Genomic DNA, 27,661 nt, shown 5'->3' on the forward strand with positions numbered 1-27,661 from the left:
TTGTCCCTACTGCATGGAACCAACCAAGTTCTGCCACGTGTCCATTCCTGGTGGGCCCCTCGTGATCTTTTTAACTGTGATTGGGCGGTGGATGAGCTCAGGCTCAGCTCGCTGTGAAATTGTCAAATAAACATCTTTATGAGAAAATTAATCATTTTTATTTTAAGAGGTTTTCGGTCTGGTTGGTCAACCATGTAATATAGGGAAACCCCTTCTCTTACCTTGAAACTTCCCTTTTCTAAATCTGCTGCATTTACTTTAGACTTCTATTTTTATTTTCCTTTTTCTTTTTTCTTTTTTCTTTTTCTAAGATCGAGTGCAACTTTTTCCCAGTTTCATGGTACCCATTATAGGGAACACTGATTTTTAAACTGGGGTTGTGTGTTCTCCACAAGCCAGTGCACAAGATTCATTTTTTTTTTCAATCATAAGGTGAGTGCATTCAATCACTTAGAAGATATTTAGGTTCTGAAGATTGGTTTTTGAAGTGGGTTGCTGTTCGTTTCTTCGGATTTCACTAGAAAAGTGAATGATGGTGGAGGAAGAGAATCTAGAAGCCCCAAAAGAGGCCGTGATAGAAGATGAAAGTGAGTCGAAAAAGGGTTGCTGTGGATGTTTGTGGACTCCAATTTATTGGATTAAAATGCTTGCCACAGAAATGCATTGGAGCTTTGTATTAGGTGTAGTGATTGTTTATGGAATTAGCCAAGGTTTAGGTGGAGCTCTTGCCCGCGTTGGAACTCAATATTACATGAAGGATGTTCAAAAGGTGCAGCCTTCTGAGGCTCAAGTTTATGCAGGAATCACTTCCCTTCCTTGGATTGTCAAGCCTCTTTGGGGTCTCCTCACTGATGTTCTCCCAATTTTCGGGTACCGCCGGCGGCCTTATTTCATCTTAGCTGGTAATGAAGAAATTTCAGCTTTGAAATTTACGTCTATTTTGCTAGCACTTTAAATAATGAAATGAAATCTGTAATCGCATATAATGTTAAATAGTTAAACTATTTAAATAATGTTAAATAGTCCAATCTGGTGTGTGCAATATACTGAAATGAAATCCTGTGTAGGATGCTCTAATAGGGGTGTCTGTAATCGCATGGTGTCTTATTCTATCTCGTGTTAAATTTAAATAAACATGGATACGACACATTTATTAATCGTGTTGAAATATCAAAATATGGTTACAACTTATCCATTTATTAATTGTGTTGAACTATTTAACATATTTAATATAAAAATTAATTTAAAAAATAATAAATATGTCAATATTATTCTTAAAAATAGGTCATATATAAATTAACATGACATTAATATGACACATATAAGTTTATAATATAATATGGATATGACATAAATAATTAATTTAACGTGAGTATATATTTAGTTATTTTTTTTCAATAAGATTACAACATATTAACTGATATTTGTGCCATAAACATGTAATTATGTAGAGGTGGTCCAACATGGATATGACATAGTTTTTTATCATATAATGTTGTGTCAACCAATTTATTATTTGTATCATTAATTACCAACACGAATAAGACAAAGTTGTGTTGTATCTGTATCGTGTAATTGTATCATGACCCATTTTGCTAGGCTTCTTGTTAGATTTTCTACTCCTAAGCCAGTTAAGCTTTGATAGGCTATGTTGTCCTTCATTTAGCTAGCAGCCCTGCAAACTGGATGTGCAATTTCACGGGGTATTCAAAAGTTGCTTCATTGATGCAATCTCATCAGATGGTTCCTTCCATGATGATTTCAGGTTGTCTCGGTGTGTTCTCCATGCTCTTGCTTTCAATGCACGAAAAATTGCATCTTGTATTTGCTGTGTCGGCATTAACAGCATCAAGTGCTGGGATAGCTATAGCAGATGTGACCATTGATGCCTGTGTTGCCCAGAACAGTATCTGTCATCCTTCCCTTGCTTCCGATATGCAAAGTTTGTGTTCTCTGTGTTCAGCAATAGGAGCATTAATAGGATATTCTATTAGCGGTATCTTTGTTCACCTAATAGGACCCAAGGTAAGCATCTGTTCAACTATATTTTCCAAATCTTATATATGCCCCCACCCGCAAATTTAATCTCTTATTTTTTACCATCAATAAACAAGATTTGTGCCTTTCCATGATTCCATCCAAGTAGTAGTATGATTATTTTACTTCTTTGAAGATATTTTCCTCTTCCCTGTTAGGGAGTCTTCGGCTTAATGACAATTCCAGCTGGACTCTTAATTTTAGTTGGAATTCTGCTAAATGAGCCCCAGGTGCCCGATTTCAATTACAAACAGGTGAATACATGTTTATGTTTCTTCCCAATTCAGTATATACTCCTATCCTAAGACTTTATTGGTGAATCAGGTAAACCTGAAGTTTCTTGATGCTGGGAAGGCCATGTGGACGACACTGAAGTTCCCACTTGTATGGAGGCCTTGTTTATACATGTACTTATCATTTGCAGTGAGCTTGAATATCCATGAAGGGTTGTTCTATTGGTATACTGACTCAAAAGCCGGTCCTTCTTTCTCTCAGGTATTGTATATCCGCTCTAATTTCTCATGTGTTCAGACAACAAAGTATTTCTGCTCTAATTTTCCACGTGTGAAATAAATTTGAGAATGAAGAAATCTATTTGCATCATGGACCTTGTTTGTTACTTAAAAACATTTTGGTAAAACTTGTTATAACTTTGCTAAGAATAGAAACAAATTATAGACTCTCTCTCTGCATGCCTAATGCAGGAAACTGTTGGATTTGTACTGTCAGTTGGTCCTGTTGGCTCCATTCTGGCAGCAATACTCTATCAAAATTCTTTGAAAGATTACCCTTTTCAGGATGTGCTCTTCTGGGCGCAGTTACTTTCCGGCTTATCCGGAATGCTAGATTTGCTGTTGGTACTACGACTGAACTTGAAGTTTGGCATACCAGACTTTGTAGCCTTAGTCATTGATGAAGGCATTTCTAGAATGGTTGGGCAGCTGAAATGGATGCCCCTTCTAGTTCTCAGCTCCAGGCTTTGTCCCTCTGGCATCGAAGGCACATTCTTTGCTTTACTCATGTCTATCGACAATGCTGGCGTACTCTCATCCTCATGGGGAGGAGGGCTTTTACTGCATATACTAAAGGTTACGAGGACGCAGTTTCATAATCTATGGCTCGCCATTTTGATCAGAAACATATTGAGAATTACTCCACTTTGTGTAATATTTTTGGTGCCTCGAGGTGATCCTGATACTTCATTCCTTCCGGCTGAATTGGAAAGTAAAGAAGAGACAGCTGAAGCTTCAGAAGCTGAGAATATTGAACTAGTAGCACTTGTTAACAGTATTGATGCTAGATAGCATGAAGAGGAATCATTTACACGTAAGTCGTTAAAGAATTTTGGGTAATTTTACAACAAATTCTAATGCAAGATTTTGTTTCTAACACAATCCCACATATTTTGTTCATGTAACGGCTTTTATATGATGGATACCATATTATTATGCGGCATATTAGATATAGTACTAATTCAGGAGGTATATAAAATATAAATTGAAATGCGTGTATATCATACATCGATCAAATCCTAAACTACTTGTACCATTATATAAATATCTTAGTTATTGAACCAACTAGCAGTCTAGCATTCACAATGAAAATAGAATTTGATAAGACAAGATTGTATTTTTGTGGAAATGATTTTTATTTATTGAAATCTTTTAATTAGAATCACTACCCTGTAATTACAAAACAAAACAAAGCAAAAATAGTGAATTTGAGATTTGGGCCTGATTGGGCCCCATAGTTGAACTCTCAGCCCAAAGTGTAGTATTTAAAAAAGAAAAAGGAAAGGGAAAAATCGCATCTCAAACAAAAAGAACAGGAGAGTGATTGTCTCTGTAACCAAACAGCAAGAAAAAGTTATAAGCCCTTATTCCGGATTAGGGTTAAACTCTTCGGCATCTGTTTGCGCGCCAAACTCTGTTAAACAATCACTGGCTCTCTTTATAAACAAACTATCAACTTGTCGAACAGGTAAAATATATATACTTTATCAATTACCCAATCTATTCAAATTTTCACATTCTCAATTTCAGTTTCAATTTTATTTGAACATTTATTTCTCTTGCTATTTTTTCCTTCTTTTTTTTTTTCCGTCTGCTTCTTGTAGCATTGAATCAAAATGTTAAATATATGCTCAAAAATCAAATTTTTTGGCCTCACAATGTGCTTTTTTTCAAATCAAATTGACGTTTTGTAATGTCACTGAGTGAGAGGTAAATTGAGTTGGGTTCAATTATCTTGCTTTAGTTAAATAAATTTTTGAATTGAATCTTACAAAAGCTGAGTTTTTTAGTTTGTTTTTGAATTTTCCAATTTGCTGTTGTAGAGCTCTAATTTTCAGGTTGGCTGACTTTAAAAGACATATTTTTGTGATGCTGGGTCCAGTTGCGTCATAGTTATGATCTTTGGTTAGTTTTATGTAAAGTCATATTGAATTGTCTGATTGATGCTGCACCTCTTTGGGGTTTATTTATTATAGTCATTAGTGGGAGTACACTTGCATCTGAATTGCAATAGCAGATTGTGAAATTTGACTGGAAGGATAGTGATGGTTCTTTGATATATTCAGATTTTTTTTGGGGAAGGAATGGCTGGTCAGGTGCCAACAAGCAATGACCGTTCAAGGACTTACTGGACGCCAACAATGGAGCGTTATTTTATCGATCTTATGTTAGAGCAGTTGCACAGAGGGAATAGGATGGGACATACATTCAACAAGCAGGCTTGGACAGACATGCTTACTATGTTCAACGCAAAATTTGGATCTCAGTATGACAAAGATGTCTTAAAAAGTCGTTATACAAATTTGTGGAAGCAATTCAATGATGTGAACAATCTTCTGCACCAATCTGGATTTTCTTGGGATGAGTCTCGGCAAATGGTTGTTGCTGATGATTTTGCCTGGAATTCTTACATTAAGGTTACTTTTCTTTTCTGTTCATTCGTATCATAAAAATATTTGTGTCATTCTCGAAATAACATATAAATACAGGCTCACCCAGATGCACGATCCTACAAGACCAAAGCATTGCTGAATTTTAGTGATTTGTGCTTGATATATGGGCATACAACTGCGGATGGAAGATACAGCTTATCGAGTCATGATATGGACTTTTATGATGAAGTCCAAGGAGTAAATATGAGTATGTATCTTTTTCCTAAGATTAACCTTAATATAGGCTGAGTTTATCTTATTGGGGCAAGAAGGATCTCACTGATGTTTCCCTTTGCTTCTAACTTTATTAATGAAGCTCTTTTCGTAAGGAGATGAGGAAAGAGTCAGAGAAGAAGCTGCAAGCCTTTTTACCATGCTCTTGATTTGACTTGATCAGGAAGCTTATTTAGTACAGTACATGATTTTGAACAAGAATGGTCCCTTAAATTTTTATTTTTGTAAATGGTTTTGTTGCCATTTTTTTGGCTAACCTTCCATGGTCAAATAAACAGATGTCTGAAGCCATAAGTAATAGATTTTTCAGTTCACCACGATCAATATGGAACATCTACCAAAACTAATTGCAGCTTTGAGCCATTGTGACATTACGTCCTTAGTGTCCAAGTGACTGTCAGCTTTCTAACATCTGAAAGAGTAATTTGACTGCTTTTGTGATATTTCAATTTTTCTAACTATTAATTTATGATGCTAACTGTATGCAGCACTTTAAAGTTAATCCTTAATAATATTCCTCATTCAATAGGTGATGGAGTGTGCAGTCTTGGCCCTCAAATTAATGAGCGTCCAAGGACAGAATGGAATGCAGAAATGGACCAATATTTCATTGAGCTGCTGCTGGACCAAATTGGAAGAGGAAATAAGATTGACAATACATTCAGCAAACAAGCATGGACGAACATGCTTGATCTGTTTAATGCAAGGTTTGGTTCACAGCATGGCAAAAGGGTGTTAAGGCATCGGTACAAGAAATTGTGGAAGTACTATAGTGATGCAACAAATCTTCTGAGACAGGATGGGTTTTCATGGGATGAAGCACAACAAATGATCGCTGCTGATGATGCTGTTTGGGATGCTTATATCAAGGTACAAGGCCATGAAAATCTTATTATTTGTTTTGTAGATTAAATTTCTTTTATAATGGACGTATGTAAACTGATTGTAGGTACATCCGCCTGCACGAGCATATAGGATGAAATCATTGCCAAACTACAATGATTTGGCTCTTATATATGGGGATGTAGTTGACAGTGAAATTAGAAGTCATTTGGATCAGGACAAAGACCCTGATGTTGGCATTTCAGGAATAAAAGTGGCTGGTCAGTTACAATTATCTTTTACCAAACTTGAGATTACTTTTTGATAGTACTTGCATAATGTTGTATACTCATGGGATTAAAAATTTGGTTCACAAAGATGTCACCTACATTCTCATGGAACCAAATTTTTAATCCCATGAGTATACAACTTCTGAGACTATTAATTTAAAAAATAACGGTGATCTCTTTCTTCTTCATTTTTTTTCCCCCTCTGAAGTTATCAAAAATAAAAAGAGATATCATAATCTGTATCAATTTTTTTTTTAAATTTTAATCTTGGTATTTTCATCAGGTGAAAATTTAGGTAAAACATTTTACTGTTTCCTCATCTATTATTGGATGTCACCTAACTTAAGTGGGAGTTCTTGAGTCATCAGCCTTGAAGTTTCTTAGATTTTCTTTCATGACTGTTCACATGTGAAGTTAGTGGTTAATCCAGTATAAAACTCAGTGCTGCTTTCCATTCCTTCAGACCACAAGTCCCTTTACGAAGAAGGGTTTCTCTTAACAGGTTTTAGTGACTGTAGGTGAAGGAAAGGGGAGACAGACCCCTCCTACTAATGATCGGACGAGAACATATTGGACGCCACCAATGGACCGTTATCTGATTGACTTGTTACTAGAACAGGTTCACAGAGGAAATAAACTTGGACAGACATTCATAACTCAGTCTTGGAATGACATGATTACATCCTTTAATGATAAATTCCTATCTCACCATGACAAAGATGTCTTGAAGAATCGGTTCAAACATTTGAGAAGGCTGTACAGTGAAATAAAGGTCCTTCTTCAGCACGGTGGATTCTTATGGGATGAATCACGAGATATGGTAACTGCTGAAGATCATATTTGGGATGCTTATATTAAGGTGAGATGCTTCCTATTTTATTAGATTGACCATTTCTGTTGTACTTTTGCTCACATATTGAGCATGCAGGAACACCCTGATGCTCGATCATATAGAGTTAAAACGGTGCCAAGCTATTACAAACTTTGTGTTATATTTGGAGAAGAAATGTCTGATGGAAGATACAATCGTCTGGCTCAAGATTTGGACTCCAGCTGTGAAATACCTGTCTTGATGAGTGGTAAATATTGCATAACATGTGAGAATTTGATAGGATATTCTATAGCTCTTGGGCTGAAACATGATTTTGGATCATGAATTTTGTGCAATAAATTGAATTCGGCTATATTTATAATAATTGTTTTCAAAGCTTTGCAAAATCGGAGTTGTCTTAAGAGATGGAGGAATTTTGTAATAAGCTTTAATGTACTGCCGCAAAAGATGAAACAGACTGAATTTGAATGCCATCCATTGGATATTCAACATTTTGATGAAGATTTATATGTATTCATTGGTTTGTTAATGTGTAGATGTAGAGAAAATCGACCATCTTAATACCAGTATAGATCCTTTTGGAGATGATTGGACACCACAAATGGACCGCTATTTTATTGACCTCATGATGAAGCAGATGAATGGAGGGAATAAGATTGGTCATACATTCACCGAGCAATCGTGGGCTCAAATGATTGAAGCTTTCAATGTGAAGTTTGGACTTCAATGTGACAAATACATTTTAGAAAGTCGGTATATCTGCTTGATGAGACAGCATGACGACATCTGCAATCTTCTCAAGCATGGTGGGTTTGTGTGGGATGAAGCTCAGCAAATGGTAATGGGTGCTGATGACGCCTGGGAAGCTTATGTCAAGGTGTGCCTTTGTATCTTATGCCATGATTCACCATTTTTGTGAGTCTCAGTCACAAGGTCCATCTGTTTTGATGTTTGTTGTTGACCCTTTTAGTTACCAAGTTTCCATGTATGATGCAGGATTATCCAGATGCTATCTCATACAAAGATAAGTTCTTAGGCAATTTCGGTGATTTATGCAAGATTTTTGGAAATGAACTATTAAATGAAAATCTTGAAGGCCATGACCTGGGAGCAAGCACTGATCATAATGCTTTTGAAATGGAGTTGGAGGGTTTCTCCGGAGATTTGCAATATTCAGCTTTAGATGATCAAATGTCCGATCAACACAGGAAACGGGCAGCATCAATGCTATTAGAACCCGAATATTCCAGCAAAGCACAGAAACCTAACCAGAAGCAAAATGATCTGCCTGAGATGGTGGGTGTGGGGGTAGCCACAACACTTCCTAGCAAGAAAGAGAACAAGAACCATACGGCAATAGAAAATGCCATTGATGCACTTCAAGCCATAGCGGACATAGACGATGAGCTATTGTTAGATGCTTGTGATCTTTTAGAAGATGAAAGAAAAGCGAAGACTTTCTTGGCATTGGATTTGACACTGCGAAAGAAGTGGTTGCTGAGAAAGCTTCGTTCATAGTTGATAGTTTAGGTTTCCCAATTTTTTGTAGGAGAGATTGATTTTGTTTATTCGTTCTCAACTGATTAAATTTAAAAACACCTGCAATTTGTTGTGATATGGTGGGAACTTTGAAAAATCATCTAAAAGTTTCAATCATCACTAAATGAAAATCGCGATGCTTGAAATCTTAAAACGGAAACAACAATACATTTGACTACAAAATGTTATAAAGGGACGGTATTGCCCTTAGCAAATTGCCTACGAGAAGAAATACATTGATCTGAAATTATCCACAAGAAACTTCACCAGAATACCCCACCAAAATGATGTGAAGACTCTCATGAACTCGCTCCGAGGAAGCAACAAATTTAGTTTAATTTGTCCTTCAATTGCAGTCATTTGACCCGTCTCCTTCTATCCCGGTCTCTGTCCCTGCCTCGGTCTCTGTCATGATCGTCCCTCTCTCTACTTCCACTCTTTTCACGACGTTCTCTTCCTCTTTCACTCTCAAAGTCATGAGCTCTATCTCTATCCCTATGCCTTTCCCGGTCCCTATCTAAATCGCTTTCCCTCTCCCTGTCCCTGATTGATGATTTCCGTGGAGGTGGGCTCTCACTCTGGCTCTGGCTGCGGTGTCGTTTTCTTGAATCAAGGATTTCATCCCGTCTATCCCTCCTCTCTGCAGTTTCAGAGGGAACACCATTAGTCATGTTTGTTTTAGCAAATTCCATACTCAAAAAGTGAATCTTCTAGGAACATAACATCTATAACATCCGTGAGAAAGGAACAATAGTGAACAGGCAGGTGAAGATGGGACATAAATAAAACCAATGAGGAATATTTACATAAATAGCAATTGATAGGGATCATAACAGTATTGGAAGCAATTAATAGACTATCCCATTGCAAGTACATAAGTTCATTAAAGTTCTGTGATATCGAGCTTACTCAGAAAAAGCACTTACTGTTCCCAGAAACGTCTTCATTAGGATCTGCCAAGCCGTACTCAGACTCTAGTCGCTTGCGATGGATTGCCACTTTCTTCTCGATTTCCTCAGAACTTTTGATACCCCGTTCCTCAAGAGATTCACGATATTCTATTAAGGAAACTTCAAGACGTCTCAACTTTTGTCTGCAGAGACATAACCACAGTCAAGCGTAACATATAAAATTGGTTTGCACAGAATAGCAGAAAACAGATTTTGAACAGGCTCATTGGACTTTAGATGCTTAACGAAACCATTACAAATAGCATAACACAAAAAACACAATGTCTTCCTCCAATAGAAGGAAAGAGGGACAGTGGAAAAACCAACAGTCATAATCAAGACATAAAGAACTTGAGACTCAGTGTGTAGCATCAACTATTCTATTTCTCTATTAACAAGAATGCAAAAGAGAGGAGGCGGTGATCTGACCTTTGTTCTTCGTTCATTCCACTGTCGGGTTGCACTGGAATGCTTGCATCAATTGTGAAGTCAACATCATCTGCCTTGCTAGGTCCGTCACCAGCATTCTCACTTCCAGAAGAAGAGTAGCTCAATCCCAGGCCCCTGGAACTTCTCTTTTGTTCATCATCACTTTCATCATCCTCCAGAGCCCATTTAGAGGCGGGCAAAACAGGATCATTTTTCTCTTTTTTCGTGAAGGCTTTTATTTCAGGCTGTGGAGTGGTTAACATTGTACCCAAAGGCACAGACCCCACGGCTTGTGACAGCTTCTCATCCTCCTCATAACCATTCCACCCTGACAATCCCATCGACTCTGCTTCCATATTTGTTTCTTTCCAGCCACGTGAATATCTTCCAGAACTAGATTGGCTATGAGCCGATTTCAAGTCATCATCTAGTTCGTAGCCCCTCTGCTTTTCTGCATCTTCCAGGCTTAGCAATCGTGCAACCATCATTTCTCTACCACCAACAAGAGACAACCCATTATGTCTACAACGTCTCTCAAGCTCAGAAAGGGGAAGGTTCATTAGCTCCTTAATAGCAGCCCCTTTACCCATTGCCAGTGCAGTATCTTGGTTCGTCTTGCTCAAATCACAAGTATCTTCAGAGTTATTCTTCTTGTCTATCTCTGGTGCATCTCCACATATAGAATGAAAAGGTGTCACCCCAGAGTTTCCAGATCGAAGGAAAGTAGCCCGTAATCCATTCACATATGCATCTGAAAACAGAAACCAGTCTGACCAAACTTGCAACACTTTCAAAACTCGCTCCTGCCAAAACTCAGATGTAGAAAATAGTAAAAACAAGGAAGGAAAGAAAGGAAACAGAAAAAAAAAAGTAAAGAAAAAAAGCAGAACAGAAGAAAATAGGAAGTCAAAATGAAGACTACCATTTACAGCTTACCTTTAGGGCCTCGGCAGTGATCCTTCCAGTTATACTGCGATACAAGTCATTGAAGCTTTCCATTATGTCAGGTAATGTCGCTTCAAATTTTGTACGGTATGCAGATGCATTTTTTACAGGAGCACTGCTATTATGGAGAACATCAGAAACAAGCATGAGCCTCGCAACTTTTGTTGGAATAGGGGTCTCCTTAAGAGTCAGAGATTCTGTCAGAACTTCAACGATCTGCAATACCAAAAAAAATTATAAGCATTCAACTGCAGGACTAGCCTATTTCACCCTCCATTTGTTCAAACTTCTCTCTATTTCAATAATGGAAAGATATATGCTATGTTTTCAAAGTTCAATAATATCTCCAAAGGCAAAAGTCCATGAGTCAAGTGCAATCAAAAGTCCAAAAAAAAAGCATGAAAAAATTAGCTTGGTGGGTCAAGCACCAAATTTTGTGTATTTAATTGGAAAAATAGACTACCTCTCCAGCAGCATCAGCATTATCCAGTGCAAAACCCATGGCTTCCTTTATCTGACTTCTTTCTAGGGTTAAAGCACGTAGCATGTCCTCAAATTCATCCCTCTGTGAATCAGTTAGAGTCCGTTCCGGTTCCGCACGCTGCCAAGTGAAGAGAAACAATGAATTGTTAAACGAACAAGAAACTATAATCAATAATCACACAATGTAAAAACAAATTAATTAATTAATTAATATAGCCAGAAATAATGGTGCAAGTACCCTGCTTCTTCCTGCAGCATAGGTGGTACCAGACTCCTTTTCATGCTCTGGGCTTTTTGATGTTGGCAGGGCTGGTGGTATCCATCTATAAAAGCATAAGGAGTATCTCATGGTTAATGCATCCTAGTAAATTGATAATTTGAGAAGCCTTATAGCAAACTAACACATAATCATTGAAAATGAATTAGTGGACTTCCATTACCTTCCACTGCCAGTTATCATAATAAAAGGTTCTGTTCGCCACCTTTGAAGAGTATCACCCTGCATTCTCACAACATTTTAAAAGCCAGAAAAGCAGCCAAGACAATCAGTGATTGGAAAATATTAAGTATTTTTTATAATGGCCAAAGACCTGACAACTTTGAGAACAAGTCACTTGGGCACATAACAGGATATACCTGAGCAAAAGAGTATAGCCTCCAAACATAGTAAGTATGCTCCTTTGAACCAAGCTCAAACAAGAAGTTGAAAAGAGGATTCCCACGACCCCTCTCCATAATAGCTTGTTCAAAAGCACATCCTCCATCCAGAACATATAGAGCCAATGTATCAATTACATGCCGCAAATGACGATCCTCAGGCGGGATGACCATTATATCAGGTACATTTGGTGTAAGAACCTAAGCACCCAAATCAAGTAATCAACAGGATGTACAAAGAAAAACAAAATTACATTAGCTACAATGCTGCAAGAAGGATCCATATAACATTGTATAAAAATTAAGCTGTTTTAGTTTTGCAAGCAACTTTTAAGTCATAGGATTAAGATGCTGATAAAATCAACAAGAAACTTAACACTTAGAATTTCACATTACCGATCATACAGCATACTGCTGTTAAACACTGTTGACACAGAGAAGTCAACCTACCAATTCAGAATTCTGACTTGGCACAGTAGTGACTGGCGGACCAGATGGACCAGACAAGATTACCGTAGCACCCTGCAATCAGAGAATGGAACACGCTTCAGAAAAAACTCCATGGTTGATCGAAACAAGTAGCTTCCATAAATAGTTCAATCACATATAAGATGTTCAATGAAGCAATGTTGACCGAAACACTCTAATGTTTGAAAATTAGTCTCAAAGCATCAAATTCAATGAGGAAAAGGAATGCACAAAGTTAGGAAAATGAACTTCAATTTTTTAAATTAAAGCATAACAGACCTCCTTACTCCTAATGGCCATCTGTCCTGGCGGAGGAGCAGGTAGTGCTTGTGATGGGAGAGCAACAGATTTACCCCACCCGATCTTCAACTCATATTCATAAACAACAACTCCTGTGACATAGAACAAATCTGTTCAATGAATGGCAGAACTAAATGCAGCAAACTACTTAAACTTCTTGTCTTTTCATACAGCATGAGTACATGGTAACTAATGAATTCCTAATAAAGAGAATATGAATGCATGTCAAATAAACAAACACGATACAATCTTTCAAATATATTGTTAAATAAAAATCTCAAAATAACCAAACCTTGCATTTCATCTTTTGCAGCCTGTCCATCAGCTCTATTCATAAAAGCTACAAAACCACAATTTCTTTGCCGCCTTCGCTCTTCTTCTGTTCTAGGCCACATTATTTTCACACTAGCAATAGGCCCAAATCTTCCAAAAGTCCGCAGGAGAAAATTCTCATCAACCTAGATAATCAAGACAGAGAGAAGGGAAAGTTAGCTCTCCAGGTTGTAAAAACAGTATAGAATTGGAACATTAAAACCAAGAATTTGGAAGGGGGGGGGGGGGGGCACAAACCTGTGGGGAGAGGTTTCCAACATACAGATTTGTAGTCTGTGGATCACCATCGTCAAAAGATCCAGGAAGCTTTCCACTTGGATCAAAGTCGTCAGGCAGTTCATCAAATCGACTAGACGGCTGAAAAAGATTTAACCACAAAAAAACAGGTCCATCTATATTTGAGACATATATCACATGCCAAGCATTAAAAAAAAAAAAAGAAAAAAAGAGAAAGATCTCATAAAGATGTGTGTTATGTAATGGTATTGTAAAGATTGTGTTATTGCAGTAACAAATACTTCTAAGGAAAAAAACAACTAGATCAATATGCAATATCAAGCTCAAAGAGAACAATGTATGCATTATAAGTCTATATATCAGCATATCATTACAATAACATTAAGGATAGTACTGTTCCTACTGCCATCCATGACAATTATTTACACCCACATGCACACAAGATATACATTGTGGGATGGCAGCAGAAAGAGAGAGAGAAAGGTGATGCAACAAATTTTAGGGAAGACCTTTGCAACAAAAAAACAAAATCCCAAACTATTTTCTAAAGATGAGAATGCAGCTACAAACAACAAACACTTACAGCAGAACTTTCAGTATGACGACCATCACGCCAGTGTTCACGCTCTTGATTTCGCCTCTCCCTCATCTCTTGTTCATGCTTCAACTCCTCCATAAAATTATCTATGTTCCTAGACTTCCCTCTATCCTTTTCCCTCGGTCTCTCCTCCTCCTTCTACAATGTGCATGAAAAAGTTTTAGAACTAAATACACATATTACTTAAGAACAATATGAATTAGTGCCATCAGCATACTAACCTTCCTTTCAGAGTCTTTTCCCTTGGCTGCCAAAGGAGGAGGTATGAAAGATGGAACATACCTGCAGAAATCATATTTCGATAAACTTCCATGTTTTCACAACACTCCTAGTGTGTTTTAATGTTCAAGAAATATTCCAACAATGCCTCACTATATCTTTGTTTAGTATATCCTCTATGATAATTTACTACATAAAAATTGTCGCGAGTACAAGCAAATATGTTCAAATCTGTCTTTGTCAAGAGAACTAGTAGATGGGCAAACTTGCAGATAAACTGTGCATCAAATATTTATGAAATCAAAGCATTTTTCACATAATTGCCTTTGCTTAAACGGCAGCAAATGTGCTTGGCATCATAAATGTCAATAACATATAATTCCTTTTTTGAAATTTTGACCATGAAAAACATCTCTAAATACATTGAAAATAATTTGCTTGCTATTGAACAAATCTTTTTTTATATCTCATCAGTGTTCTCTTTGCAATCACAATGGAGGGCTTGCCAAAAAAAAAAGGGTAGACCGCAAGTTCCAGAACCTCCAACTTTAATGCTAATGAAAATGACACATACACAAGTGCAATGATAAAAGATCATGAAAAGAAGACATAAAAAGCACAGAAAGGGGCAACTTCTAAAGTGACAAGACCAAGAATCCTCTGCCCCAGAAGAATAATAATTTAATTTATCCAATTTATCATCATTAAAATTGGGTTCCAGGGAACCTAATTCCTTCAAGTAAAATGAATGTCATACAATAAACTTCTCACCAAGTTTCTTACTCTCAGAACCTAAGCAAGAGAAGGCTACATCCGAAGATATCACCATGTAATTTTCTTATTAATGATGCCTCATCAAAAGAGCATTAGCACTGCAGCACGGTTAATTAAAAGCATTCATTTACCTACTTCCCTTCTTTGGAACAGACACCCCATCTTTGGACTTTTCACCTGCCATCCGCGAATGAATAAAAAAGGCCCATATTTTTATTAATGCATCCCCATAATAATAGAAAAACTATTCTATTAATCCATAGTGTGAAACAAACAAGTATATACATGGGTACTTAAATGAAAAAAAACCCGAAACTAAGAGTAATAATGAAATCAAAACACAAAAATCCTCAGCAAAACTAACCTTCAGCCTCCTTCAATTTGTCATTGGGATCAATTGTTCCTCCTCTAACAAAAGCCTTCGACCCAGGCCCACTATCCCCTTGAAATGACTCCACAAACTCTGCATACAACCGAGCCGTTTCATCCTCCGCTCTCTGGAAAAACATATAAACCATAGTTAGGTTATCTTTGGGATTGTGGTGTTCTCAGCTGCCATTAGATGAAATTACTAACTGTCAAGTACGAGTGGGTTGGTGAATGGTAAACTTTAGCTGCCAAGACATTCAAAAGTAAGTGGCAGTACATCTACTTTCTTAATCAATGAAAACCTATAAGCTTATCAACTTTCTTTGCACACATTATAATGAGCTGGCTAATCCAAATACCTTACTAGCATTAGAGGCATTATTGTTAAAATTGAGAGCAGTGTAAACAAAATACCTTTTTCTTTGCCTCTTCCTCTTCCCTGTGCTTCTGAAAGGGAGTTTTCTTCCTTGTGATGGAGAAAGAACTCATTTTTTTCGTCTTCGTCGACTTCCTGCAATCAATTCTGCCAGAAATTACATTAAAATTCAAAACATACAGAAACTCTTGGAAAAAAAAAAAAGAAAAAGGCAAAAGCTTTGATTAACTTATTTCTATAGCCAACCTAATCGATCAATTTCTTATACCCAATAACCCAAAAAAATCAACCAAAAATAAAATGAAAGACAGAATATGAATCTAGGGTTTCAAAAGGAAACGATACAAGAAGGCAAAAAATTAAATCTTCTTTATGATCTTAATATGTCAGCTTTTACGCTCACAAAAAAAGAGTTTAGAGGGATTTGACAATGAAATTATGTCGTTTAGAGCTCAACTAAGAAGATACATAGATTTTATAATATTTTGTAATCTGTTAACTCTTATTCACGAGCGTATTATATTTTGTCGAGGAAATCAAGTTCGCATTAAGTAATGATTCTAATTTTAATTTCAATAATAAGTTGAAGAAAACAAACCGAAAGTCCGAAACAAGCGATTGGAATCACTGAAGCTTATGGTTAGGGTTTGTGGGTTTTGAGATTTTGAGACGACGGTGCTGTTGAGTCGAAAAGAACCATGTGACAGAAAATGAAGAGTGAATTTTTTTCAGGAGGAAAGTTATTTTTTTAATTATTTTTAAATAAAATGAATACAAAATGGTTAATTTAATTCGATCGGGAGGGTGTCATAGAGTGAGTCGTGATTGATTCGGTCACTGGCAGGGGACCGAAGGTATGTGAATGAGAAAATCAATTGGGCCACGTGAGGCCATTCGCACGTCCAGGAATTCCGCACTTTCAAACTGTGGCGAGGCACAAACGAGCTCGATCCATACGCGCGATTAAAAGGAAATTTTGCCCAAAGCAATTCCACTCACTACAGTCTACAAACGTTATTGTTTATCACGGCGAAGCAAGCATTCGGCACATGTCACAAGCAATTGCATGAGAATGATGAAATGTAAATAAATTAAACTAAGGACAGACAAAATAGACATGTATTCACAGAAATATCTTGTAACAATCTAGCAATCAAGTTACACATCATATATATAGTTCCATATCAAATGTCAGAAACTTTTTAGATTTGCGCGCTCTCTGGCTATGACGCGTCAGCTTACATTGGACCAATAACTATCGATAAAACTGTTCTTCAATAAATCTCCCTTCCTGTGACACAGGAAGCACAGGAAGAGAATATGATTGCCACATTCCGCAATCTTCTGCCCAAGGGCAAAACCAAAATAAGACTCTGATTCTACAATTTGTTTACATCTTCCGACTACCATGTTCAGGGCCAGAGAGAAATTAGGAAACAACAAAACACTGGCGTGGCTGAATATAATAAGTATTTATTCAATGCGCCAACTTCTTAAGATGTTGAAATGTCCTTTGTTTGATCCACTGTCTGTCATACGGCAAATAAGCCTGAATTGAGTGATCGTATCTGCAAGTCAGAAACAAATAGCAAAAATATCAGCCATCACACGAGGCAATCACTACGATTCCCAGACACACCCTTTGTGGAGTATTCCCTAAGCTATATGAATTTCTTTATAAAGTTATATCCGCTGTTGTAGTTTTGGCAATAATTGTCACACTGGGATGAATTTCTTTATAACATTAACCCCCACCAACCACCCCACCCCCCCCCCCCCCCCCCCCCCCCCCCGGCGGCAGGGCTCTTTTTTCCACTAGCAGAAGACTTCCTATGAAAAACAGTAAGGAAAAAGCCATAGAACAATCTGTATATTAAGTACTGGTACTATGATCACAGCTACTATAATAGATGATCAATCATGAACACAAATTTCTTAAATTTGTTCAATTGATAATACTTTGGAGCCTCTAGACAGTGAGAGAGAGACATACACTAATGCACTCATGTCTGCAAGACCATCAATGAAGTTGTAGAGATCTGCAACATCATAAGTGATGTCTCTGATTGCTGGATTTAACTCCTTAAGCTTCCTTTCATAAAGTCCACATATACCTGCATAAAGCCCGAAGAATTAAAGCTAAAAAGCTTGAATGAGAGATTGATACTTAATGTTGCATTTGGTCAGGAAAAATCAAATCTTCTTGAAGCAGGTTCTTCTGTCAGAAAGTAACAGCTTAATAGTTGTCAAAAGGGACTGCAAATTTGGTTAACAAAAGGAAGAAATGTCGGTGCACATCAACTCTCAGGGCACTAGCACTCCTAATTCTCATTGGGGCTTGGTCATGTAAATTTATCTGTATTTCATGATTATAGTTCTTAGATTAATAGCAGGTGCAACTTTCACGACTACACAAATAAGAAACTGATCTGAGGCACGCTTGGTAACTTGCATTAAGAGGGTCTTTACAGTCAGCTGATGTGGTAAAGACCAATAAAGTGCAATCCAGTAAAGTCCAATAGAGTACGGCATACCAAACTAGTCCTGATAAAGCCACAGAAGCACAAACTAAACTAGTTGTAGAAAGATATTGATAATAGATAACATACCATCCATAGCTTGGCTTATTGAACCATAATCCATGAAGGTTCTTGTTGCTCTGCTTGGAGAAGTCTGCATCAGAATAATGGTGTGCCTATTAGCCTACACATGAATATAAAGTCAAAAGGTTAGAACACAAACGAGATTTAGGCACAATATTACTACAATCTCAAAAACATCACAAAGAGTTGAATAAAATAATAAGAGTATTTCACAGATTTTCTGATAAAAAATAGGGAGAAGCCGCAAAATGCATCTGCAAGGTAGCTAATGAACTTCCCAGGGTTCCCCTTTTCCCAGTGGCATATGGTTATTAATTTTAGGAAAAGTAACCAAACACTAGAGTGATGCTCAATTACAGTATCTAGCACAAAGTTGCATTCTTTCAGAGACTTGGGGCAAAAAAAAAAGTTGCTTATAACAAAATCAAGAGATTATCGGTGCAACATCAACCACACGCTTCAATCGTAAATGGTAACCCCAATCTATTTGTCAAGTTTCAATGTCAACAACAAAATCCTTTAACAATTTCATTCCTCCAGTCGTTCAAATACAAATGAAGCTATAACTTGTACCACAAATCAGTTCAATTCAAGACAAAACGGTGAGTCATTTCCCCGCCCAAAAAAAAAAAAAAAAAAGTCAACTCCAGTCAAAACACAGTACCTCAAGAACAGCTCAGACAAACGCCAATATCACCTCATAGAATTCTTTTTTTTTTTTGGTGCAATTAAAAGATATGATCCTAGCGAAGCTAAAAAAAAAAACTAGAACCCTAACTTCGAAGTTCGAAAGAAGGAAGAGAAACAAAACCCTCGCTTACGAGACATACTAGAAATTAAGAACCTGTAAAGTTGTACTATTGCAGTTCATGCTAATTAAACGAAAGAGAAGACGATTAATTACCATTGAAGATAGCGATGATAGCGTCAAGAGCAAGGGCGAGCGCGATTTTTTTTTATTTAATTTTTTTTTTTTTTGTATGGCTTTGGACGCTGATAAGAGAACAAAAAATGAAGGCGACGCAACAAAAAAGGAACAATGGTTAAAAGCGTCCGAACAAGAAACTTCCCAACAGTGCCTTGGAATTTTGCCACGTCATTAAACAAAAAAAGAGTTTATTTTCTTGAGCGCTCAAGAGTCAAGTCAATGAAGAAAACGTATGGAATAACCCTAAATTTTATGTAATACGCAAATAGGTCCCTCAATTCATTCTCTTTTTTTCTTTTTCTTTTTTCTTTTTTTCTTTTTGAAATTTACGCTCTTTCGCGAAATGAGCAAGGGAACAAGGAATCTGCCTACTTATTCATCAATCAGATTAATTATTGAAACTAAATTGGATTAGACTGAATTATATAATATTATTTTATATTTGGTATAATATTAGATTATATTATATTAAATTATATTTGAATGAAATTAAACAACATTTAAATTTAAATATGAACTGTTCATGAACATTAAATTATAAAATAAGTTTTAAAGACAATTGATAAAAAAATTAAATATATAGAGAATTAGTTATTAGGTGCTCATAATTGTAAATAACAAATATAGATTATAGTAGATTAGACTAAAATTAAATTTAATTAAAAAGAATTTAAATATATAATTTAATTTTTTATTACATATTTTAAATATATTTTTTTCTATCAAAAAGTTAGCAAATAATATATATAAAAGCAACTGATAACTGCAATTAATAATTTTCATGATTAATTTTAATATAGTGATTATTAAATTAAATTAATTATTACATTAAATATATAAGTAATGGTTAATTAAATAGAAAATTGTTTTTAAAATTAATCCAAACTAAACCCATATATAAATTGGGATTGTTAATTTTATGATTTTAAGATTAAATTCAAATTTTATCCCCTATTCTAATCCAAAGAAAAACCCGCCAACATAGAATAAATAATTGATTCCAAACTTAATCCAATTCTACACTTAATCCCGTCTCCCAACCATAGCCTAAGGAGTTGGCCATCCTTTTTTTCTTTTAAAAACGAATGTTTCAATAAAATTTTACCAATAATTCATGCAAAAACTTTGCTTTTTAGTAAATTGCATCTAAATAGTATTTAATAATAGAATTTTTTTTTTTTTTGGGGTAGTTGATACGCCAAAAGGATGGAAGACTTTTTTCTGAAATTCCGCTTGATTTTTTTTTTCTTTTTCCTGTTTTTCAGAAGGGATAAAAGCTTAGCTACAGGGAAGAAGAAGTACATAATATGTTTCTGATTCTGTCCACTGATCATTTGGAAGATTTAACATTGATTGCTTATTCTAAAATCTAAATCAATATTTCCTCTATACCTTAAGCTAGTCTTCATTTGTCTCATTGATGGAGAGAAGCCGCATGCCTTCATCGTCTGTGATTGTATCTGAGTTTTTTCTTAAAAGATCCATCGGTATCAATTCATTGGAATGATTACCCTTTGGCACAAGAAAAATCAGCCCCAATGTAGCAAATCTCAGAACATTTCTTATCAGAATAACCAACCATAAGTTTCTATAATCAGTCCTTGTGACATGCAACAAATGCAGAACTATTCCTCCACCCCATTTGGAGATGAGCGAACCAAGGATATCGATACACATTAAAAGTGCAAAGAATGTGCCTTCAATGCCTCTAGGGCAAAGCCTTGTGCTTAATACAATCATGGGAATCCATCTGAGTCTGCTTACGATATGAGAGACACATTGTTCCGTAATAACAAAGAAAGAATCTGGAATACCCAAGGCTAAGTTCCATCGAAGGATGAAAATGAGATCAAGCATTCCAGATATGCCATATAGAAGCTGGGCGAAAAAGAGTAGGTTTCTGTATGGGTAGTCTTTCAGAGTCTTGTGATAGATTAGAACCCCTATGATGGAAGCCACTGCACCGAGAGCATAGATTACACCAACAAACTCCTGCGGTGAGGAAAGCATTGGATAAGCCACAGAGCACTATCACATTACTCTAATTGATTCCCGAATGCAGAGAGAGTAAGAAACCTGAGAGAATGCAGGACCAGCTTTAGGATCTGTAGCCCAATAAAATTGGCCTTCATGAGTACTTATGCTGACTGCGAAAGACAGAAACATGTACAGTGATGGCTTCCACACCTGAGGCAACTTAATGGACTTGCACATGCCCTTCATTGTAAATATCACACTTTCTATTGCCTGCAGATAGTAAATATTGATTCTACATATAAGAAAACAGGGCGAAGAAATAAATGGAAAAATGCTTCTAACCGACATGGTTGCATAGAATATTATCAAGACTTAACTACAACAGAATAGTTAAAATTGAGAACTGTCAACATTCTGGCCAACTGTTAGTCGACTATTAAACTAAATTTATATAGTAGCTGATCTAAGGAAAGCAGTGGAATAACAAAAAACGAAAAAAAAAACTTGAATTGAGGAATCTTGAATGACAATGAATGGCCAGATATAAGTCCTGAACCAGTTTTAGATTATTGTTGATAAGAATAATCACAAAGATAAAGTTGATATTGATGTCTGAACCTGAGAGGTGTGAGTTAAAGCACTTAATGATGGCTCCTTAATAGGTATTAGCTGGTTTGGTAAGACACGGATGTAAGGATATCACTTTTATCTAATTTGAAATGAAACTATTAACATTACATGGAACATAGCAGCGGATGGAAAATTTCTAACCTTCTTCTTCTCAAAATGATGACTGGTAGCTCTTGTTTCATAAATGACAAAGCCTAATACTATCAACAAAGTTGGTGGGATTGCCAAAATACCCAACGCTCCCTATAACAAGCAGATAAAAAATTGTAACTTCCGCTGCTCTTCACATTGAAAAATGTACAATTGTTGTTAAATTTAAACAGCTAACCTGATGTCCGAGATGATGAACAAAAAAGCCACTGGAAGAGTACCCAATTAAAGAACCAGCACCTGAGCAAAAAGCGCAAAGACTCTGCATATCCGGCGCCAAAGCCCGAGTCTCGATACTATTTCTCGCAATACAAGCATCGATCACTACATCCGCTATTGCCATCCCACCAGTTATTCCAATCAAACAAGTCAATGCCAATGCAATAGGCAACTTCCCTAGAAGAGCAACAATCAACGCCGAGACAAGCCCAAGAACACCAGCAATCACGAAATAAGGCCTTCTATGATACCCTTTGATCGGAAAAGCATCAGTGAAGATACCCCAAATGGGTTTCATCACCCATGGCAAGTAATACAAGCCAATGTATATTTGCACAGTTGAAGGCTGAACCTTTTGCACATCTTTCCAGTAGTAGTCAGTGACCACTTTGAAGAAAGAGCCTGAGAAGCCTTGGCATAGCCCATAAACAAGTACTATCCCAAAGATGAAACTTGAGTGTAATTGGGATGATAGCATTTGTAGCCATTGAACTGGTTCAAGAACGAGTGATAAAAACTTGGTTCTCTTGCAGGATGCTGGTCCAACTTCTTGTTTTTCTGAAGAATTCATGATTGAAATTTGAAGATTAGCTAAACATTGTTTCGGGCAATGCTGATGAAAGTAGGTGTTGAATTAAAGACTTTGAATTACGTGTTGGTGAACTACTGAACTCAAAAGCTAGGGTTACTGACGTGAGGAAAGGGAAAGTGGTGCAAGGGGGCTAGAAAAATAATTTTATATTAATAAATTAGCTTTCATGGTTTCATTTATCTTAACGCGTGGACTTTTGAGGGACTCTAGACCAGAGACGAGGACTTGGACTGTTTGTCTTTTTCTTTCTTTCTTTCATAAAGTTTTCAGTTAAATTTTAATTATCCCCAATTTTTGGAGAAACCACATCAAAGTACATAGTTTGTAAATTCCTTTCAAACATATCCCTGCTGTGTTACTGTTCTGAGAGTTATTGAGGATTTAAGAAAATTATTTGCATTTCTGTATACTGATCATTTGGAAATAAAAGAAAGAGTATAGACTAAAGTTAACAAGAGAAAGAAAGAATGATAAATCTTTTATATTTGAATATAGTAACAGTATGATGTTCAGCATGCTAAGCAACTTCTTGATTTTTCTCATTGATGGTGACAAGCTGCAAGCCTTCGTCGTCTGTACTTGTATCTGAGTTTTTTCTTAAAAGATCCACCGGGATCAATTCATCTGATTGATCAGCCTTAGGTACAAGAAAAATTAATCCTAATGTTGCAAGTCTAAGAACGTTTCTTATCAAAATAACCAACCATAAGTTCGTAAAATCAGTCCTTGTGACGTGCAACAAATGAAGAACAATCCCTCCACCCCACTTGGAGGTAAGTGAGCCAATGCTATCGATGCACATCAAGAGTGCGAAGAATGTGCCTTCGATGCCTATAGGGCAGAGCCTTGTACTTAGCACAATCATAGGAATCCATCTGATTTTGCTTATGATGTGAGAGACACATTGTTCCGTAATAACAAAGAAAGAATCTGGAATACCCAAGGCTAAGTTCCATCGAAGGATGAAAATGAGATCAAGCATTCCGGATATGCCATAGAGGAGCTGAGCGGAAAAGAGTAGGTTTCTCAATGGATAGTCTTTTAGAGTCTTGTGATAGATTAGAACTCCAATCATGGAAGCCACCGCACCAAGTGCATATATCAAACCAACAAACTCCTGTGGCGAAGGAAACATTTGATAAGCCACAGAGTAATGTGAGGGTATTCTAATTGATTCCCAGCAGCTAGTTAATCAAACTGCATTAACATTGGCATGCAAACTGTATATAGGTTGAAAGATAGTATGAAACCTGAGAGAATGCAGGACCGGCTTTAGGATCTGTGTACCAATAAAACTGCCCCTCATGAGTACTAATACTAACTGCCAAAGATAGATACATGTATAGTGATGGCTTCCACACTTGAGGGCACTTCATTGACTTGTACATGCCCTTTGTTGTAAATTCTACATTTTCCATTACCTGCTGATAGTAAATATTGTTATGCCAAACAGAAAATTGGAAGAAAAAATAAAGGTATAAACATTTGTCAAGGCTAAACTACCACAAAATTGTCAAAATTTAGAACTATCAACTTTCAAACTGGCAGCTTGTGAGCTAACACACCAAAATATACATTCTAGTTGATCTAAGAGAAGAAATACGATAGCAAAAAATTTCAATTCGATTTTTGTAAGTCTGCGGTCATGAAAAAGAGATAAAGTACGCAGAGTTATTAACTAGACCGGCTTCATCCAATTAGTCAGTTTAGTTAGCTTTCTTAATTGTTTAGCTGCTGTCTAGGACAGATGGTAACTCACAAGCATTATTTCTTAATATGAATTGTGGAATCTTCAAGGATAGAAAATGACCAAAGTCAGTCTTGGAACAGTTTAAGATTTTTCGGGTAAAAGAGGGAATCACTCAGATTAGTTGACGCTGATGACAGCACCTCAGACCGATTTGAAAAGCCATCATATCATTTTACCATTAAGTTTGAAGTTGTAAATGTATGTATACAGATGTTATGGCATGCAGATGCAGAGCACTGTTTAAGATTGCTTGAAACAGAAATGTAAAGTAATATCTAATGGAAAATGGAAAAATCTAACCTTCTTCTTCTCAGAACGGATATTAGCAGATCTTGTTTCGTAAATTACGAAACCTAACACTATCAGTAAAACAGGAGGGATTGCCAAGACACCCAATGCTCCCTATGATTAAAAAGATTGAAGAACAGGAACTGTTACTCTTGCTTTTCTTCATCACATTGCAAATTAAACAGGCATTCTTTAATATCCAAATAAAATGCAAAAGAAAAACAACTGACCTGAGGTCCCAGATGATTAACAGAAAAACCACTGACAGCGTACCCAATCAAAGAACCGGCAGCGGAGCAAAACCCACAAAGACTCTGCATATCCGGTGCCAATGCCCGTATCTCAATACTATTTCTTGCAATACAAGCATCAATTACCACATCTGCAATTGCAATCCCAGCTGAGATTCCAACTGAACAAGCCAATGCAATTGCAATAGGCAACTTTCCAAGAAGCGAAAACATCAATGCAGAGACACAACCAGCAACACCAGCAATCACGAAATACGGCCTTCTGTGATACCCTTTGATCGGAAAAGCATCAGTGAAAAGACCCCAAATAGGTTTCATTACCGACGGTAAGTAACATAAACCTATATAGATTTGCACCACTGATGGCTGGACTTTTTGGACATCTTTCCAGTAGTAATCAGTTACCACTTTGGAGAAAGATCCTGAGAAGCCTTGGCTAAGGCCATAAACAAGTATTATGCCAAAGATGAAGGTTGAGTTTAGCTGGGAAGATAGCATTTGTAACCATTGAAAAGGTTCAAGAAAGACTGATAAAAGCTTCGTTCTTTTGGCGGTTACTTGCAGTTCATGGTCATTTTGTTTCAAAGATGATATGCTGGGAGGTTTCTCAACGATGAGTTCTTGATTTTCAAGGGACTCCATGCTTTGATCTTGAAACTCTTGAAGCTTATGATAACATGGTTATGGTAATGGTGGTAGTGGGAATGAAAGACCCGAGTCATGAATTCGAGATCTTGAAGTAGGATCCCTTTGCCTTTGCCTTTGCCTCTCCAAAGAGTTGACTTCATTGCAAGACCAGTTGTTGTTAATTAATTCTTATTTTCTTGTAAGACGTAAAATGACTCAAACAGTGAGGCAATGGATGTTGAATTCGTCCCATCTGGCCCATGTGCCCAAAATTTTGACTATTTTTCTCTGAAGACCAGAGGATCATCTTCCTATCAAAGATGAAATTGTCAGGTCTATAATCAAATTTTTATCTTGCTTCAATAACAGGTGCCATTCGCTTGTTTTCAGTATGCTAGTTTTGATTCTAGCTTGATTTTATTTAAAGGTGGTCCATTAGGAAAGAGCATCACTTTTGCTTTTCAGTATAATAGTTGTGATTTTACCTTGATTGTATTTAACAGAGGTCCAGTCCATTAAGAAAGAGCATTATTTAAGAAACTGAAACCAAGAAAACGTTTATGGATTCGCCTGACAAATTGGAACAAACGTGATACAACTTGTTACTTTGTTAGTATCATTTTCGGTTTCCTAGAGGTGGCCTTTGCTTTACAAATTACAATATTAGATAAAGAATCTTAACGCATGGTCAGTGGTTTGATGATGAAGCAAATTGTGTTTCAAAAACTAAAAGAAGACAAAAAGAATCCACACGCCTGCATACCTTATGCCGGAAAATTTGCCCTTTTGGGGTGAGCACTTGTGGCGATATCCTCCGACTTTATTTGATACATAATTTAACTAGTTATAATGTTATATTGTGTTTAATATAATATAACATTAAATTATAAATAATTTTATATTGTGTTTGGTATGTTATTGGATTAGATAATCACTATTTAGTTTTAATTCTCTTTTTCCATGCCCTATGTTAAGATAAATATTTTATTACTCTTATGCCAAAGGTCTCCTCGGGATAAATTTTTTCACTATTCACTATACTAATTGGTGAGCCCATAAGTATTTATCTTAATCCCAATTTTACTATCAAATACAGTGTTAATTTGATTTTGAGTGGGACTATTGGCACCCCTTTAAATATCTCTCAACACCTCTTTTCTTTATTAACCCCATTAAAATATTTTAAAATATTTTAAAATATTATAAAATTCTTTTAACACCTCTTTAATGATAAAAATACCCTTAATTTAAATTTATTAGTATAAACCCCATTGTTTAATTTTTGATCCCTTGATTGTGGATAAATTTAATTTTTGATCCCTTGTTTAATTTATTAGTATAAAATTGTCTAATATTGTCATTGACTAGCTAGATCAATTATTTCTTGTATGGTAACTTCAAACACCAAATCCTTAAAAGCACTTATATTAGTTTCGTATGATGTTGCCCAGCCTTCTGCACATGGTTTATGATACTTGATCCAACCATTCGCAATAAGAGGAATAGGTGAAGCTGGAAGCATGAACACCTACAGAAAAAAGCCATAGAAAAATTAGTCCAATAATAAAGATATTGTAGCATAATTTGAATTTCCAAAGTTTTACATGCCTCTATGAAATGACTTCTATTATCAAATATAATAGCAATGATTTTATGTGAAGAGCATGATAATGGAACAAATCTAAGAGGAATGAATGATTTTATGTCAATGATAAATTGATAATAGCAATGATTCTATTAACAAATCTAATAGCAATAAGGAATTTTTAAGGAGAAAAAATTATTTGATTTTGAGTGGGGGTTTAATTCG

The 27,661-nt window shown here is 36.2% G+C and overlaps 5 protein-coding genes across 10 annotated transcripts; 1 reads left to right on the forward strand and 4 right to left on the reverse strand.

The window, feature by feature from the left end:
• Positions 1 to 182: 182 nt before the first annotated feature.
• On the forward strand, positions 183 to 8,852 carry LOC18054266 (probable folate-biopterin transporter 2). 4 transcript variants are annotated; one of them, XM_024192498.1, is made up of 10 exons: positions 3,860 to 4,017; positions 4,616 to 4,966; positions 5,039 to 5,189; positions 5,745 to 6,085; positions 6,165 to 6,318; positions 6,611 to 6,622; positions 6,846 to 7,186; positions 7,256 to 7,424; positions 7,696 to 8,036; positions 8,156 to 8,852. In XM_024192498.1, the coding sequence occupies exons 2-10, from the start codon at positions 4,634 to 4,636 to the stop codon at positions 8,675 to 8,677; spliced, it is 2,364 nt and encodes a 787-aa protein (XP_024048266.1). In that variant the 5' UTR covers positions 3,860 to 4,017; positions 4,616 to 4,633; the 3' UTR covers positions 8,678 to 8,852. The 4 variants fall into 4 exon arrangements, with proteins under 4 accessions (XP_006450260.1, XP_024048266.1, XP_024048267.1 ...); XM_024192499.1 differs by having other exon boundaries at positions 7,256 to 7,406; XM_024177360.1 differs by having other exon boundaries at positions 7,696 to 8,074; positions 8,156 to 8,285.
• On the reverse strand, positions 8,847 to 16,654 carry LOC18054267 (protein RRC1). Of its 3 annotated transcripts, none has more exons than XM_006450200.2 (18): positions 16,435 to 16,654; positions 15,875 to 15,971; positions 15,456 to 15,588; positions 15,223 to 15,268; positions 14,320 to 14,380; positions 14,084 to 14,236; positions 13,501 to 13,620; positions 13,223 to 13,388; positions 12,910 to 13,022; positions 12,613 to 12,684; positions 12,142 to 12,363; positions 11,946 to 12,004; positions 11,744 to 11,828; positions 11,486 to 11,623; positions 11,014 to 11,238; positions 10,078 to 10,880; positions 9,625 to 9,791; positions 8,847 to 9,338 (listed from the first exon to the last, which is right to left on the reverse strand). In XM_006450200.2, the coding sequence occupies exons 2-18, from the start codon at positions 15,947 to 15,949 to the stop codon at positions 9,055 to 9,057; spliced, it is 2,922 nt and encodes a 973-aa protein (XP_006450263.1). In that variant the 5' UTR covers positions 15,950 to 15,971; positions 16,435 to 16,654; the 3' UTR covers positions 8,847 to 9,054. The 3 variants fall into 3 exon arrangements, with proteins under 3 accessions (XP_006450263.1, XP_006450262.1, XP_024048265.1); XM_006450199.2 differs by having other exon boundaries at positions 15,875 to 15,983; XM_024192497.1 differs by lacking the exons at positions 15,223 to 15,268; positions 15,875 to 15,971; positions 16,435 to 16,654 and having other exon boundaries at positions 15,456 to 15,537.
• A 329-nt stretch (positions 16,655 to 16,983) lies between these two features.
• LOC18054268 (enhancer of rudimentary homolog) lies at positions 16,984 to 19,501 on the reverse strand. Its single transcript, XM_006450201.2, has 4 exons — positions 19,344 to 19,501; positions 18,446 to 18,539; positions 17,830 to 17,950; positions 16,984 to 17,404 (listed from the first exon to the last, which is right to left on the reverse strand). Exons 1-4 carry the CDS (start codon positions 19,344 to 19,346, stop codon positions 17,314 to 17,316), a joined length of 309 nt encoding a protein of 102 aa, XP_006450264.1. The 5' UTR covers positions 19,347 to 19,501; the 3' UTR covers positions 16,984 to 17,313.
• A 1,061-nt stretch (positions 19,502 to 20,562) lies between these two features.
• LOC18054269 (probable folate-biopterin transporter 6) lies at positions 20,563 to 23,108 on the reverse strand. The gene is made up of 4 exons (XM_006450204.2): positions 22,303 to 23,108; positions 22,116 to 22,217; positions 21,444 to 21,614; positions 20,563 to 21,359 (listed from the first exon to the last, which is right to left on the reverse strand). Exons 1-4 carry the CDS (start codon positions 22,912 to 22,914, stop codon positions 20,766 to 20,768), a joined length of 1,479 nt encoding a protein of 492 aa, XP_006450267.1. The 5' UTR covers positions 22,915 to 23,108; the 3' UTR covers positions 20,563 to 20,765.
• Positions 23,109 to 23,452: 344 nt separating this feature from the next.
• LOC18054270 (probable folate-biopterin transporter 6) lies at positions 23,453 to 25,925 on the reverse strand. Its single transcript, XM_006450205.2, has 4 exons — positions 25,204 to 25,925; positions 24,986 to 25,087; positions 24,186 to 24,356; positions 23,453 to 24,052 (listed from the first exon to the last, which is right to left on the reverse strand). The coding sequence occupies exons 1-4, from the start codon at positions 25,864 to 25,866 to the stop codon at positions 23,453 to 23,455; spliced, it is 1,536 nt and encodes a 511-aa protein (XP_006450268.1). The 5' UTR covers positions 25,867 to 25,925.
• Between the last annotated feature and the right edge of the window lie 1,736 nt (positions 25,926 to 27,661).

Source organism: Citrus clementina, unplaced genomic scaffold (genome assembly GCF_000493195.1).
Source record: "Citrus clementina cultivar Clemenules unplaced genomic scaffold, Citrus_clementina_v1.0 scaffold_1, whole genome shotgun sequence".
Classification (NCBI taxonomy): Eukaryota; Viridiplantae; Streptophyta; class Magnoliopsida; order Sapindales; family Rutaceae; genus Citrus; species Citrus x clementina.

What these genes read in the sequence shown, in the direction of transcription:
- LOC18054266 (XM_024192498.1), top strand. Translation starts at nt 4,634, where the DNA reads ATGGCTGGTCAGGTGCCAACAAGCAATGACCGTTCAAGGACTTACTGG. An exon ending in CCTGGAATTCTTACATTAAG is followed by an intron (nt 4,967 to 5,038) that starts GTTACTTTTCTT and finishes ATATAAATACAG; the next exon opens with GCTCACCCAGATGCACGATC. An exon ending in TGGTAAATATTGCATAACAT is followed by an intron (nt 7,425 to 7,695) that starts GTGAGAATTTGA and finishes GTTAATGTGTAG; the next exon opens with ATGTAGAGAAAATCGACCAT.
- LOC18054270 (XM_006450205.2), bottom strand. Translation starts at nt 25,866, where the DNA reads ATGGAGTCCCTTGAAAATCAAGAACTCATCGTTGAGAAACCTCCCAGC. An exon ending in TTAATCATCTGGGACCTCAG is followed by an intron (nt 25,088 to 25,203) that starts GTCAGTTGTTTT and finishes TTTTAATCATAG; the next exon opens with GGAGCATTGGGTGTCTTGGC. An exon ending in CCGGTCCTGCATTCTCTCAG is followed by an intron (nt 24,053 to 24,185) that starts GTTTCATACTAT and finishes CCTTCGCCACAG; the next exon opens with GAGTTTGTTGGTTTGATATA.
- LOC18054268 (XM_006450201.2), bottom strand. An exon ending in AATAAGCCAAGCTATGGATG is followed by an intron (nt 17,951 to 18,445) that starts GTATGTTATCTA and finishes GGCTTTATGCAG; the next exon opens with GTATATGTGGACTTTATGAA. An exon ending in GCAGACATGAGTGCATTAGT is followed by an intron (nt 17,405 to 17,829) that starts GTATGTCTCTCT and finishes TCTGACTTGCAG; the next exon opens with ATACGATCACTCAATTCAGG.
- LOC18054269 (XM_006450204.2), bottom strand. Translation starts at nt 22,914, where the DNA reads ATGAATTCTTCAGAAAAACAAGAAGTTGGACCAGCATCCTGCAAGAGA. An exon ending in ATCATTTTGAGAAGAAGAAG is followed by an intron (nt 21,615 to 22,115) that starts GTTAGAAATTTT and finishes TACTATCTGCAG; the next exon opens with GCAATAGAAAGTGTGATATT. An exon ending in CTGGTCCTGCATTCTCTCAG is followed by an intron (nt 21,360 to 21,443) that starts GTTTCTTACTCT and finishes TCCTCACCGCAG; the next exon opens with GAGTTTGTTGGTGTAATCTA.
- LOC18054267 (XM_006450200.2), bottom strand. Translation starts at nt 15,949, where the DNA reads ATGAGTTCTTTCTCCATCACAAGGAAGAAAACTCCCTTTCAGAAGCAC. An exon ending in TTGGAAACCTCTCCCCACAG is followed by an intron (nt 13,389 to 13,500) that starts GTTTGTGCCCCC and finishes TTGATTATCTAG; the next exon opens with GTTGATGAGAATTTTCTCCT. An exon ending in GGCTATACTCTTTTGCTCAG is followed by an intron (nt 12,005 to 12,141) that starts GTATATCCTGTT and finishes GTGAGAATGCAG; the next exon opens with GGTGATACTCTTCAAAGGTG.